The 14831-nt window shown below is 31.9% G+C and overlaps 1 protein-coding gene across 2 annotated transcripts; it reads right to left on the bottom strand.

Moving 5' to 3' along the window:
* Positions 1 to 7002: 7002 nt before the first annotated feature.
* On the bottom strand, positions 7003 to 13734 carry LOC145801394 (phosphate transporter PHO1 homolog 1-like). Of its 2 annotated transcripts, none has more exons than XR_014342802.1 (14): positions 13158 to 13734; positions 12285 to 12585; positions 11474 to 11882; positions 11320 to 11368; positions 11149 to 11220; positions 10734 to 10863; positions 9562 to 9682; positions 9201 to 9450; positions 9008 to 9112; positions 8687 to 8731; positions 8417 to 8569; positions 8044 to 8322; positions 7432 to 7742; positions 7003 to 7338 (listed from the first exon to the last, which is right to left on the bottom strand). XR_014342802.1 is itself a non-coding variant. In XM_082892663.1 (14 exons), the coding sequence occupies exons 1-14, from the start codon at positions 13395 to 13397 to the stop codon at positions 7245 to 7247; spliced, it is 2385 nt and encodes a 794-aa protein (XP_082748789.1). In that variant the 5' UTR covers positions 13398 to 13734; the 3' UTR covers positions 7003 to 7244. The 2 variants fall into 2 exon arrangements, 1 of the variants encoding a protein (XP_082748789.1); XM_082892663.1 differs by having other exon boundaries at positions 7432 to 7568.
* Positions 13735 to 14831: the final 1097 nt, after the last annotated feature.

The raw sequence follows: 14831 nt of genomic DNA, 5'->3' as shown, positions 1-14831 counted from the left end.
AGATGAGGGTAGGGACCTTCTCACATGTTTATAAAATGGCCCATCCAACTTTAGGTCTAAAATAAATTAAAAAATGAATTAGGTCCGCCATTAACAAAAGCATATTACTTGAATTAGGTGCACTAAAAATGGCCCATTGTCAAAATGATGATCGCTAACCAAATCAGCACATCTCTTTTTTTGGAGGGAAACTGACTGAAAAGTCTTATTAGGAATATGGGTGAACCAATAAGCCCTCGACTTTTTGGTGCATCATAAAGTCTTGTTCACTTTTAATTGTTTCTACAAAATTCTTTTCCTTTTTTTTTTTTTTCAGCATCATTTTCATAAAAAAAGTGTCATTAGTTGCTAGTTTTTTTAGCGACAGTTGAAAAATTCCTCACAGAAAAACGTCACTAATTGTCAGTTTTTAGCGACAGATTTAGAAAATCGTCACAAAAAAACGTCACTAACACTTGTGGAACAATTTGATATATATAAACACTTGTGGGACTTATAACAGGACCTGTGAGTAATTACTCCTTATTTTTTTTTTTTCCGTTAAGTCCAAGTGACCCCAATCAAATACTCCAACACACTTGATAGTCAAACAAATCCAGTTTTAACAAAAAAAATAAACAAAGAAAAGACTATGCAATCCATAAATATTGAAATAAATATAACATGATCCAACCATATTCAGAATGTTGAAGTGTTGAGATAGCACAGAATCCATAGTGCCCTGCATATGTATTGTGATAATTCTTAAGTAGTCTCTTTCTCTCTAAACACAAGGAGCTCCTCACAGTCCAAACATATTGACATAAAATAATTATTTGTCAGAGAGAAAATTGTTGCATCTTACATTTATGTTGATCGTAATTCCACAGAGCATATGTTGATTGATCCACTAACAAAAGGCTTGGCTTCAAAAAAAATTCAAGAACATGTGACTCATGGTAATAAATTGCAACTATATTAATAGTATTACATAATTTGCTATTCCTAAAAATTTATATATGCATACTATAGTTATTTTGATATTTTTGTTGATTATGCCATTACTAATGCTAAAAGCTGAGACATTTTTATCTCAGTAGGCAGTGTATCTTGGAAGAACACATGTGATTATTAAATCCAAAATATGAGACATTTTGACAGAGTCTCAGTAGGCACAGCGTCAACCGACTTACGAAACTATTGGAAATAGGCATGTTGATAATTTTTTGTGCAATTTCCATGCCACACTTTCTTAGTACTACCTGTGTAATGGGTTGTAAATGCTTTGTCATGTGATTTCCATTCTATCGGCGCACTGATTTGCATGGCCGAGTACTTATTCACCACATTTGTACTAGGTTAGGGAGTAGGGTGTTGACTTGCATTTTGCTAGTCTATGTTGTGGCCACTTATTGTATATACCGTATATTTTTATTTCTTTTAAACTACTTAAACAATGATTTATGTTGTCCAAGTGGGAGAATGTTATACTTATTTCCAATATTTGTGGCCTATATAGTTTTCTTTTTTTTTTTTTGTTTTGTTTTTTTCCTTAAAAAAGAAAAAAAAGAAAAGAAAACAAGCTTAACTATAAAAAATGTTGAAGCATTTAATTGGGATTATTTGATTAGTAATCACTATTTCGACAATGGGACATTTTTGCTATGCCTAATTTAAGTAATAAGATTTATTCAGTGTGGACTCAGTACATTTTGTTATTTTTGGATGCATGATGGGATGGGTCATTCTATAAGCACACGAGGAACTCCCTACTCTCATCCTATATATCTGTGTGTGTGTGCGTGTGTGTGTGTGTGTGAGAGAGAGAGATTAATCTATTAGGTTGCATATTTTGTACAACACGAACAAAGGGTAGAATTTCCTATATCACATGCTACCTCTCGTGTAACAATCATCTACTGAACCATTTCTTGAAAGCAGATCGTTTTTCATAGTCTAACTCTACAAGTAGGTCATAGATGGGGTTTGAACAAGCACAAATTAGAACATGATTTTAGAGTTATTCAGATTAGGATCTTTTCAACACATATGCCATACAACTCCCATCATGGTGGTGTGATGGCATAACGAATTTCCATCAAACATCCCATTACAGAACAAGCATATCTCGCTTGTGCTCTTAGCAAGAATCCAAATAAAGTATGGAAGAAAAACACCTTAACACACCAATTAAACCAATCTATGAACCAAACACAGCCTAAGTGTGAAGGTGTGATGGCAAGAACACCATATCTTTCACTATTCCTGATATCTTCGTTACTAAGACCCCAAAACCGAAAATCACTTGGGTCATGAGTAATTAAAAAACCAAGAATTCTTCAATATCAATAATGCATGCAAATTAATGAAAAATAAAGAAAGAAAGAAAGAAAGAAAGAAAAGACAAATGAGTACTATGATTGGCATAAAGAGGCTCATATTCGACAATCAACATGAAAGAATAAAGCAATTGAGCATTTAAAACAAAATAATAGAATCCTAATAAAATTAATCCAAAAGGAACATCAATAGTTAATAGCATCATATACCCATCTTGAAACCACACGAAGCAGAGGCCGATGCGGATTCTGATGACGCTTCAGAATGATTATGATTACCCACATGAGACAATTATTGATACCCAAAACTTATGCTTTGGTACTATACTTATCTTATAAGAAATTCTCGATCTATCACAGAGAGCGAGCGAGCGAGAGCGAGAGAGAGAGAGAGAAATGAAAGAAAAAACAGATACCATAATTTACTGATCTTAATGGGAATCAAAAAAAAAATTTACAGTGAACAGAGGGTGTGATGATTGATGAAGTGGAGGGTTTGAAGGTAAAGTTGGGTCAATTTAGGTTTTTTTTTTTTTCAAAATTACATTTAGGCCAGACTAAATAAGTGTACTTTTTGTCTTTTTAGACTAAAAAGTTGAGGTTGAAAGTATGAATGTTTGGGTTAACTTTTTGACTTTTTATGAAAAAATGTGTAATAAAAAATTGTAAAAATTAGTTTGTAGGGGAAAATTAGAATTGAGAATTGTGCAGCCGTAATTGTTGACTTTTGGTGAATAGTAATGACTTTTTAACTTTTTGAATAACTTTTTAACTTTTTGACTTTTTTTAAACTACCCAAACTTGGCCTTAATTTTTTTGAAGTTTATAAAAATATATGAATAATGTTCCGTTTCAAGAATCAAAAATATGGTGATATTTTATTGTGTGTATAATTTAAAAATAAATAATTTTTATAAATTTTTTTATAATATTTCTTTTATGATACTTATTATTACTCAATAAATATAACTGACTTTTGTAATATTTAAGTATTTTTTTATGAGTAATTTATGAGTCATATGAATAAAAGGACGATATTATCATATATTTTTTTATTAAAATATATATTTATTTTAGTGTTTAACCACCATTTGTGTTATTTTTGATTGCTTTAACTATATATTTATTTTTATTTATTTTAGTGTTTAACCATCATTTGTATTGGTTTTGATTGTTTTAATTGTATTAAAGAAGTAGTCATGGTAATTATGCTAAATTTGCGAGTTTCTTTTCTTTTTCTTTTTTCTTAAACAATAGGATTATACTCATCTCATTTAAAATTTAAAAAAAATACCGTCAATTCTACATTTTTAATATAGCTACACCAACTTTTCTTTTAGTACAATTAAAGTAACAAAAACTAATTCTAATAAAACCTAGACATTGAAATAAGTAGGGGTAAATATATATTTTAGTACAAAATATATTATAATATTATTTTTTCTATTCATATGATTAATGAATTATTAATGAAAAAAAGACTTAAGTCAAGTTTGGCATCTTCTAAAAAAGATAAAAAGTCAAAAAATTAAAAAGTTATCACTATTCGCCAAAAAAAATATTAAAAAATTAATTTTTCACATATCCATATAACTCAGCAATCATGTATTGCACAGACTTTGTTAAGAAAAATTGCACAGCCTTTGTTAAGAAAAATTGCACAGTTTGGGTGCAATTTTCACACACTGCTATTCGGCTCATGGGGACTCATCACGGGTTTCGTTTTGATAATCTGAACCGTTAAATGTGTAGAACTTGTCGAGTACTATATGTCTGTAAAATGTCACATTAATCGGATATCGATAACAACATGCTTAAATTAGTTTTGCATAAAAAAAAGATGGTGTTATAATTAACAATTGAAAAAAAACAAATCTAATCAGATAGCTATCGATATCCGATCTACGTGATTTTTTGTAAGCATATAGTACTTGACGAGTTTTACACATTGAACGGTTCAGGTTATCAAAATGGGACCCATGATGACCCCCACGGGCCGAACAAAACCATCTAGTGCAATGCTCGAAAAGTAGCTAATAATTTCTTACCATCAATTCGGTTGTTCAGATTGTACAGCTGTGACCCACATCTCTAATCTTTTCCTACACACTTCTTTATACAATTTTTTAATACATATTTTTCCATAAAAAGTTAAAAAGTTAACCAAAACATCCATATTTTTTTCCTCAACTTTTTAGTCCAAAAAGATAAAAAGTGCACTTATTTAGGACACCTCAAACAACCCCTTAGTGTTATGTAAATTAAAATTTTGAGAGAGATTAGTGTAATTATGTCAAAAATGTAAAACTAATTGTTTTTTTTTTTTTCAAACTTTAATAGAGTTGAAGTATAATTTATCTTAAAGTATTTTTTAATGAGACTTTTTATCAACCAGATGTTTTTTTTTCTTTTCTTTAAAAACCAAAACAAAACAAAACAAAAAAAACAAAATAAAATAAAATAAACAAACAAACAAACAGCTGATAAAAAGTCTTATTAACAAATACGTAGGCCCATTTCTGGAAGCGAGTTAAAAGTCGCTTTCTAACTTTTAACCTATTTCCTCTCTCATAAAAAAAAAAAAAATCAAAAAAAAAATAAAAAATCAACTTTTAATCGCCTCCTGAAAACATCCCTTAAAAATAAATAAGTAAGAAGAAGCTCATTGTTTCTCTTCCCTCCTCCCCGGTCCTCTTGTTCTCTTCCCTTTTCCCGGGTCCTACAGTACGCGTATTTTTTCCTTCTTTTTCTCATATCAATAAACTGGACAATTTATTTAAATGAATTATAAATTGTAATTTCATTAGTTAGTCTTCTTCAATGTTATTATGTTGAGAGACAGTTGCATTTTCAAAACATAATTTCAATCTTGACATGAAATTACATTTTCAAAATGCGATTTCAACATAGCATGTGCATTTTGAAAATGATATTTTAATATAAAATTTTATTTTGAAGATGTGATTTCAATATAAGGTTGGTATTGCATTTTAAAAAGGTGATTTCAGTTAAATCACATTTTCAGTGAATTTCAAGAAATCATAATTTAAGAAACACGATTTTTTGGAATCACAATTTTAAAATACAAAATAAAAATGATTGATTTAATTTCAGAATATGTTTTTTTAATTATTTTTTTAAGAAATAAAATCTAATTTGACAAAAATAAAAATTAAAAAATAATTTTTAAATTTAAAAAAATTATTTGCGCTCTTAGAAAAGATAAAATCATGTAAAGTAATGAGTTTTTATTTTTCATTTTTTTCACTAAATTAGTTCAAGGTTTTTTTTATTTTTTAAATTTTGTAGAAATCAAATTCTCAAAATGAAACCAAACAGAGTTAACATGTTGAAAAATATTTAAGATAGTAAAATTTTATTCAGTACTAATTGTGATTTCATTAAATAGTTAAGATAACAATTTTTTTTTAATTTTTTATTTTTATGTAATGAATCATATGAATTTGGATTATGTACGAATACAAGTTTGCTATATTAACTATTTTTCAACATAGAATTACATTTTGAAATTGCAATTTCATTATTTTGGTATTTCAAATTGTGATTATTAAAATCGTATTTCCTAAATTAAGGGGGTTTTTGGGATAATCTAAATAAATATATTTTTTGATTTTTTTTTAAATTAAAAAAAAAAAGAAGAAGTGAAATGTGGATTGTGTTTGAAATGATGTAATAGAGAGGTGCTGAGACTCAAATAAGATGATTGTAACCCAAATAGGATAATGTGCTAAAATAACATATGCTATTTTGGCACATTCCAAACACCCCCTAAGATTTCTTGAAAATCGATTTAACGAAAATCTCATTTTCAAAATGTGATACGCACTCTTATTTTTTTCATTTTCAAAATGACATGTTCAATCTTATGTTGAAATCACGGCACAAAATGAGTATTGAAACATCATTTTTGCAATAATGTTGAAATTGTGTTCTGAAAACACAACGTTATGATGGTATTGAAATTGCGTTTTGAAAATGTAATTTTAAGATAAAACTTGCGTTTTGAAAATGATATTTTAATATAGTCACGTTGGCAACTTCATGTGGGCATGTCATCATGAAAGTGTATTTTGAAGATGCAATTTTGTTATAAAATTGCATTTTGAAAACGTAATTTCAAAAAGTAAGTTTGTTAGATAGTTTGGAAAGTGTGTTATTTCGGTATATAGTTTAATTTTTTAGAATATTATGAAAAAAAACTGCCAAATTGATCCACAATGATATAGTCGGATACATGTCAACTTTTGATTTATTACATACTCAATTGTGTATCTCTCTTATCACATCATTGTAGGTAAATTTAGAGGTCCAATTTGTGGGTATGTAGCACTACTCTTTGTGCTATATTTTTTGGCTTGTGTTGGTATATTTTGAATTAACACAAATATTTTGTTACATCAATAATATTAATACCTTAAACCAAAGTGTTGCATAGCATGGAATGATATTACTGCATAAACAGGCGTTAAGGGAAATTATTCAATATTCCTGAAATATCATGTGTCTGTACTCCTTAACCAATCATCATTCAATATGTCCTTTCATGTTTCCCAATCATCCAACACAATAACCCACCTACCCACTTTCTCCACCAATTACAATGCTATAGAATATCATGTGTCCATACACTAAGATAACTGAATAATTACCCATTAACTAGATATTAACACAAAGGATCTACACTTCTGATTTAACTTGTTGGAAGAAAAATTTGTATACATGTATGGATTATTTTTCACGAATCCAATCCGGAAAACATTGATAATCAAGTTGGCATCTTTGTTGTGTCAACTTGTATACAATGAAAATCAAGTCCTTTTTTGGACCATATAGGGTTTGGAACATCATCCATGACCCTGAATTTTTTTGTATGCTGTAAAAGGAACTTGTTGCCAGGGGGCTATATCAGTCTTCTGGGTCGTCCACTTCATGAAAAGGTAGTGGAACTATTTTCACAGCTCTGAACTTGCCCGCATTGTTTAGGTGCTCGTTTTCCAACCTGGAAAACGAAATAATTGTTTAGATTCATTGGTGAGAGAGATCAGAGATGTGAATTAATTATTTAGTGTAGGAAATTGAGAATTTTTTTTACCTGTAGAAATTCCAGTGCCCTCTTCTAATGACTTCAAGGGCTGCTAAAAATAGCCCTGTTACTCTGTAATCAACACTGCCGAAATTGTAATGCAGAACAGTCTGTAACCAAGCCAGCCTCAGAACTAGGTTCAATCCCTACAAGGCATACCAAAATTAAAAACCAGTGCACGAGGCTTCTGTTTAGGTTATGTTAAAAGCAGAATCTGAGAAGGACAAGATGTACAGTGCAAAAAGAAAAAAAACCAGCGTATGAGGCTTTTGTTTAGGTTATGTTAAAGTAGGATCTGAGAAGGACAAGATGTACGCAGCCTGCAACGTGGAAATAACTAAAATAAAAAGTTTGCGAAACTCTCTAGTTCATTACTTGTGGTTTGTCTAAAAAAATGTGGCTGATTCCAAAGAATCACTTGCTAGGTGCTCTGTTTCTTGGAGTGCCTTATTGGTGAACTAGTGAAAATCAGTAGAAATGAGTGCTAATTGCAAGGTAACGCTCATTAAAAAATAAATAAATAAATGAAAAAGAAAAAGAAGAGAGAAATAAAAAAGAAAGAAAAGCACTTTTACATGGCTCCTTTGCGGGAGGGAGACAAAAGGATATAATTATATATACCATGGAAATGTAGTAAATAAACTTGCGACGAAGCATTAATTCATTCCTCAACCATGGGTTATTTGAATGAAACTGAAGCAAACCCCAATCCTTTACAAAGTCCCAGTACAATTGATACACAGTTGCACCACTCGACACCGCCACCACTAGACATAGCCCTCCGATACTCCTTTCTTTCTCATACGCCACTTTTGCTCCTGCTGCCAACATTGCAGACACGTACTTTCCCAAATTCACTAGGTGGCTCGTTTGCCCTTCGTCAAACCACCTCCTAGCACACTGCAAAAACCAAATCAACCATATTATTATTATTATTATTATTATTATTTTAAGATTTAAAAAAAATGAAGAGAAAAGTTCTAGGTTTATAAACCTGCATTGCCCGCCAGTAATAAGGTAGGAAGGAGACAGCATATGCAAGATCGCGGTAATTTTTGTTTTTCATGCAATATCCATAGTCTTGATTTTTGAAGCTTCCTGTTATGTAATAACAGGCTACGTACTCGAGGTTTCTAAGCATTGGCACCTATTCAATACAATAAATTTGATTGAAACAAATAAGAAAACATTTTTATATGTCAGCTCAAAAAATTAAAAAAATTAAAAAAATTAATAATTGCACTTTGGCAGTGCTTGAGCTTACCTGGCTGCAGAGTTGATCAGCCATGAAGAAGTCCAGCATGACAACCTGAAAGGGTGCTAAATTTATCAGTAAAACGAATTATTTATTATATTTTGTTTACTATTTCTATTATTGTTTTCATGAATTTTGTGAGTGTTTTTAAAGTACTAGAAGTGATGCTAAATTGTTGATTTGGAAAGGTAGATTTTACAATTTTACCCTTACGATTAAGACAAAAAAAAAGTTTTCCAAACCATAAAAATGTAATTTTTGTTGGGTAATTTTGGAAACTACAAAAGCTTGCACAACTTTAAGAAAGGATCCACACCAAATAAGAGTTACCTTGTAGAGAGGTGATAGAATAATGTTTCGAATCACACGAAGGAAACGGTATCGGCTTGATTTGTAAAAAATGTTGAGGGGGCACACAAGTAATGTTACGAAGACCTGTGAATATGAGAAAGAGTTAACAATTTTTACTATGACTAATGTACAAAAATGAACATATTTTGTAAATTTTAACTCGGAAAATTACCAGTAACAGAAGGCCCGGGATTGCTTTCACGTGAGAATAAGAATATTTTTTAGCTACAAGTGACAAATGAACAAACAACACGCCCACCACAGCGGTCATTGATGTTGTACAGATCAAGAACACATCTCTATATTTAAGCTCTTTTGTCGGGGCAAGCTCAAAAATGAAGCTATAATTAATCCGAGTCTTTCTCCACATGAAAATGTTGCAGCCGTATAAAAAGAAATGCAAAAACAATAGGCTGAACATGCTGCAAACAGAGGCTCTGTCATATTATTACTTATTTTCGAACATATTAAAAAAAATTAATAATTTGAATCAAAAGTGTATACTAAGAAGATGAATAAAGGGGTACACTTGCCTAAGCACAGGGTAAACAGTTTCCATATAGACTGTATCGGATTGTGGCTTATACATCCCGGTAATATGAGCCACGATCACATATCCAGCAAAAAGCGCAATGAAGCATCCGGCGAATAGCCCTAGTTAATTATATTAAAAAAATAATTAGCAATTCTAACAAAAAAGAGTGACTTCTTTTTTCTTATTTATTTATTTATTTTTTACCGGAATTTGGCACAAGAAATCCATTAACTATGTTGAAAATTGTTATCAGATAAGTTGGAAAACTGAAATTCAAGATTTGATGGCAGAGTTGAATAATATGCAATTTTGATATTTTTTTTCATTTAATGAACTTAATAAAAACTTCTTGTAGGTGTTTAATTCAAAATGGGAGATCATACCCAAAAGGATTGGAGCAAGGATCCTCTAGAGTGATTTTTCCCTAAAGTTTCCTAGAGTGCTACATTGTGTGGTTGAGATTTACTGGTAAGTCACATCAATTTTTCTGATGTGACTTGCGAGTAAATCTCAACCACACACTATAACACTCTAGGAAACTTTAGGAAAATTTCACTCTAGAGGATCCTTGGTGAAAGGATTGTACCAGAATAGTTTGGTTATTCATATCCAACACGTGTCTGACACGGGTTATTTTTCTCATTTAGAAGCGTTCATGCAACATCACCTGGGTACTATAAGGGAAACTATCTGTGTAATGCTGTCATTTCAATGTCGATGAGCTTGTTATGCTCAAGCCATGTAGGGTCATGATTGTGTGTCAAATGCATGGCCGTGGCTTTATCGTCCCACCCAAAAAAAAAAAAAAAAGTGGACTTGGTATGCCTTTTTGATTCATGGCCTAGTGGCCTATTGGACCCATGTTTTTTTTCCCCTTTTTTAAAATTTTCTTTTGTGCTTATGTGGTCAGATAGCTCACAAATCTCCACCAAAAAAACAAATTGTTCAAAAAAGTCAATTAAATATGTTATCTCATAGTTCCATTCTCTTCATTTTAAATTCACATAAGGAGAATACTATAGCTTCTAAATTTTCTACCAAAAAAATGACCAAAGTCTCATTTGGTCATTTATTTAACATTACCCTTCATATAACACCCAACACTATTCGGAAAATCAGTACTGCATTCTGTGTACTTTTGTAAAAAACTTTCGACAACCCAATGCTCACCTATGAAGAAAGTTACTGCATGAGATTCTTTTCGATGAGTTGGTTTGAGGTATTTCATGGCCTTCCTTTTATCATCTTCGGAAAAGTGTTTAACGAAAATCTCCTCAACCTCGTCGGCCAACTTCATAACCTGTCATTCATAAATAAATAAAAAACTAATTAGAAGTTTTTTTTTGAAACTGGTTTACAAGGTTGTATTGTACTGCGTTGCAAGTGTCAGACAAGCATATCTTTTCTCAACCCATGCAAATCTATGGCTATGCCTTGTGTGGAAATGCACTTAAGGGACTGATAGGCCACTTAAAATTGTCTAAGAATAATCTTATGATGAGATATCTGTTGTTTGGTACCCCACATCCAATCATCTTCCAATCATACACTTGATATTTAGCATTTTTGATTTGTGATTTTTTACCTTGTCTGAACTGTTGAAGTAGGAGCTCTCAACCACTTTTAGATAAATGGGAAGCACTTGCTTGTTGGTTACCTAAAAGGAAATGTAAAACACAAAAAGAAAGTTCAGTCACAAAACCAAACTATTACTATTGAAGTCTTAAAGGCTAAAAAAAAGTTACCCGTTACTTACTTTGTCAAATTTCTTCAAAATTTTCGCAAAAGCAAGCATGTTCAAGTTCCTGAAAAATCATAGTTGACATAAAAAATATGTAATTAGCTTAGCTTTTCATCAATGATTATCAATTAAAGTTAAAAAGAAAATATTGGGTTTTTGAATATGGTACCGGTAAGTTTTGAGGTAGCCCAATCCTTTATAGAGCTCAATGAAAGCTCCTCTAATCATCTTCTCCGCATGATGAAGCTTTTTCTTATTGATGTGTAGTTTAGTTCCTTCAGGACCACATTTCTTGGAGGACTGATTGACCAAATCATCCCAAAGTAAGTAAGTGATTGCTGAGAATGTTCGAGATGGGTTAGTCAGAGGAATGTGAATTCTTAAATTTTTGCCTTGGAAATTGAATACACGTCCCGAGAGTGCCCTCATTTTCCCTTCCTCCCTTTTCATGCTCAATGATTTTCCCATCTCCTCTAACTTCGCCGAGTCAGAGAATTGGGCATCATTTTTTTCGAACTCTTCAGTTGCACTGTCCTGCCCCTGTTCTTGCTCTGTTTTGTCTCTGATGCACTCTTCATCTGTACCCGAAAAAGTTCAACATAAGAAGATATATTCCAAGGATGCATAAAAAAAATCATGTACTTTGAATACTACCAAATTTTTTATTCTTCTGATAAAAATAATATTAACTTCCATCTAAAGCAGATTGATTCTTATGCCTTGTTAGGGTCTCATAGGCCACATAATGTGTGGAAGAGATGATTTTGCCATTGTTATTGTTGTTTTGCAAGGTATTAGTATAACTTACTTTCATGAGGCAATTACATCAAATTAGAAACTTACTGCATAAATAGATGCATGTATGTATGTGTGACAACATAATGTGATTGATCAAAATAATAAATACAAAAAAACCCACAAATTAATTAATTTGAAGTTCATTTTATTTTAATATTTGAAATGCGGGAAATGGACTATACCGCAGGAAATGGTGCCTGAAATGGAGTCATCCTCCTTTGAGTCCAAGGAGGAAGAGACTTTCCCATGCTGTTTCTTCAGCGCACTTTTAACCTCCATTAGAATCTCCATTTGTTTTTTCAATGACTCTCCTCTCTCGAGGAACTCTTTCTCTTTTGTCTGGTAAAATTGGTTCACCTTGTTGAGTTGGAGGTCCAAACACGAGAAAAATTCATGCGCTGCATCAGTGTCTGCAAATTGTTCCAGCAATTCAGTCTCGTACAAGTCCCCCTTACTAGCCGAAGATGCAAGTTTCTTATGAACCTGAAAAGCACACCACAAACCACATTAGACTACACTTTCATTAATCACAGAATTTCAAATGTCACTACATGAATATGGTCATGTTTGATGCAGCTTTTTGCAGGCTGAAAGTTGATAATTATAAAGCAGAAACTAAAATATCCATTTTTTTGTTTCTCAATAATTAATTTTTTTAACTTATATAAGTTATTTCTACCTTATAAGCTGTAAGGAAAAGTAACACTGAACACTCGGGCACATGTTTTTTAAAATAAAAAAAAAGGGTATAAACAACTCTATAAGTTGCACCAAATAGGACGAGAAGGACCTAGATGCAGGGGAATTATTCAATAATCCCGAAACATCACGTGGTCATACTCCAAACCAATCACTAATTATTTAGCCCCATGTTGTTCCCCAACATAAATCATGAGCCCCTACTCCTCTCTATCAATCAAAACCTTATGGAACACCACCTGTCCATATTCCGGAAATGCTGAATAATCACCCGCTAGATGTATGCATTCATACATGTTCGTGTGTTCGTGTATTGATGGAAATGCGTACAACACATTGAGAGATGAAAAGAGTACTTGAATGACTCCATGGTCTCTCTGTTGATGGCCAAATAAAGAGTTCATTATGGATGAGAGGAAAGAGGTCTCATGTTGCTTGGTAGTGGTGTTGTTGTTGTTATTGTTGTTGGTGTTGTTGTTGTTGTTGTTGAGGAGATGGAGCTTCTTGAGTTCCTTCTTGAGTTGCCAATAATCCACAAAGGCCTCTTTCCATTCAGGAACAAGCTGTCCCTCAAACTGTATGGAGAACTTCACCATATTTTCCTCTCTTGTTCTTATTTTCTCACCACAGAGAAAACTAAGAGAGAGAAAAGTGCAGATGAATGTGAGTTAGTGACTTGTGGGCGTTTCAAGAGGAGGCCATGATCACATAATTTATGGTTGAGGAAAAAGGAATTTTTGATTGATGTACGGTCGTACAGATGCTTACAGCACATTCTAAAATATCCTGGCACTTACATTATCCTATGCTCTTCCCACTTGGCAGGTAAAGTGGTCAGGTTCGCCGGAAAATGACCTAACCACTGCCGGACTTCGTGGCCAACAAGTTATGAAAATTTTGAAAAAGTTGGGAATTTAAAGTGGATAGCAATTTAATTTATTTCAAATTATGTGAAACATGGTCCTTTAGAAGGCATGTTTTGTGACACTTGAGTGAAAATGCAATGTTTCTATGAAATTTACACTTGACATCCTTTTATGTCCGCATGAAGCATTCATTCTACTAGGGGCAAATTAGACATTTCCAAGTAACGGCTCATTGTTAGTTCAAGAGCCACTTTACTAGTAATTGACACTATTGCATGGCCAATCGATATAAAAAAACACACTAAGCTTGCTTCTAATTAGACCAATCTGATTTCCACTACATTGAAGATAAGTAAAAGTTTTAAAATAATTTCACTTCTCCCACTTTCACTAAGAGGAGATTTTGTTTGTAATGTAAAGCAAAGATTTTATAACATGTTTGAGTCTTTAAAAAAAAAAAAAAACATATATATATATATATTAATTATCATATGATACATTGAGTGTCAATAAATTTAATTTTTATCATATAATTATTGAGTCAATTGTTATGTGAGTCATATACCAAATTAATTCCTCCAACAACCATTATTGCCAAGTGAATAGAATTCTCCTATTAAAGAAAACAATGCCTTTTTCTTTTTTCTTTTCTTTTCCTAATTAAACCATTTATTCGAATGCGATATTGTGTGCACCATATTTTTGCTTAACCGTCGACCTAAAGTTTATGTAGCCTAAGCTAGCAAGAGAGACGCGATAATGACATGTGTGCTCATTTGTATTCACAGCAACAAGCTCTCATGCAAAATTGTGATGTCCACATAATAAATTTAAGAAAAAGGCAATCATATAAAGTGGTAAAGATATGTGATTTAAAAATAAACAGTTGAAAAAAATAATTGAACTTAAAAAGACATTCTTTATAATTAAAGAAAATAAAGTAACTGTCTTAGATTTGTAGCCTATCAAGTAACCGTCTATCGACATGAGCTTGAAAAGGCCTACTAATAGACCGAATGTGATAAAGAAAACGATCCACTTTACACTACATCAACCCCCACATACATAGGCTTATAGATTAGGATTAGGAGTAATTCTTGGTGAATTAAATTACCCATTTAAAGATTATAATTTAATCTACTAATCTCCAATTGCTCATACTTT

This window comes from Camellia sinensis, chromosome 10 (genome assembly GCF_055761805.1).
Source record: "Camellia sinensis isolate YWXY chromosome 10, ASM5576180v1, whole genome shotgun sequence".
Lineage (NCBI taxonomy): Eukaryota > Viridiplantae > Streptophyta > Magnoliopsida > Ericales > Theaceae > Camellia > Camellia sinensis.
Note: the sequence above shows the minus strand (reverse complement) of the source record. Positions and strands in the feature narration are given on the sequence as shown.

Coding starts and splice junctions, on each gene's coding strand:
- LOC145801394 (XM_082892663.1), bottom strand. CDS start 13,397: ATGGTGAAGTTCTCCATACAGTTTGAGGGACAGCTTGTTCCTGAATGG. Junction 9,113..9,200: donor TCCCGGGCCTTCTGTTACTG/GTAATTTTCCGA, acceptor TCATATTCACAG/GTCTTCGTAACATTACTTGT. Junction 8,323..8,416: donor ATTACTGGCGGGCAATGCAG/GTTTATAAACCT, acceptor TGGTTTTTGCAG/TGTGCTAGGAGGTGGTTTGA.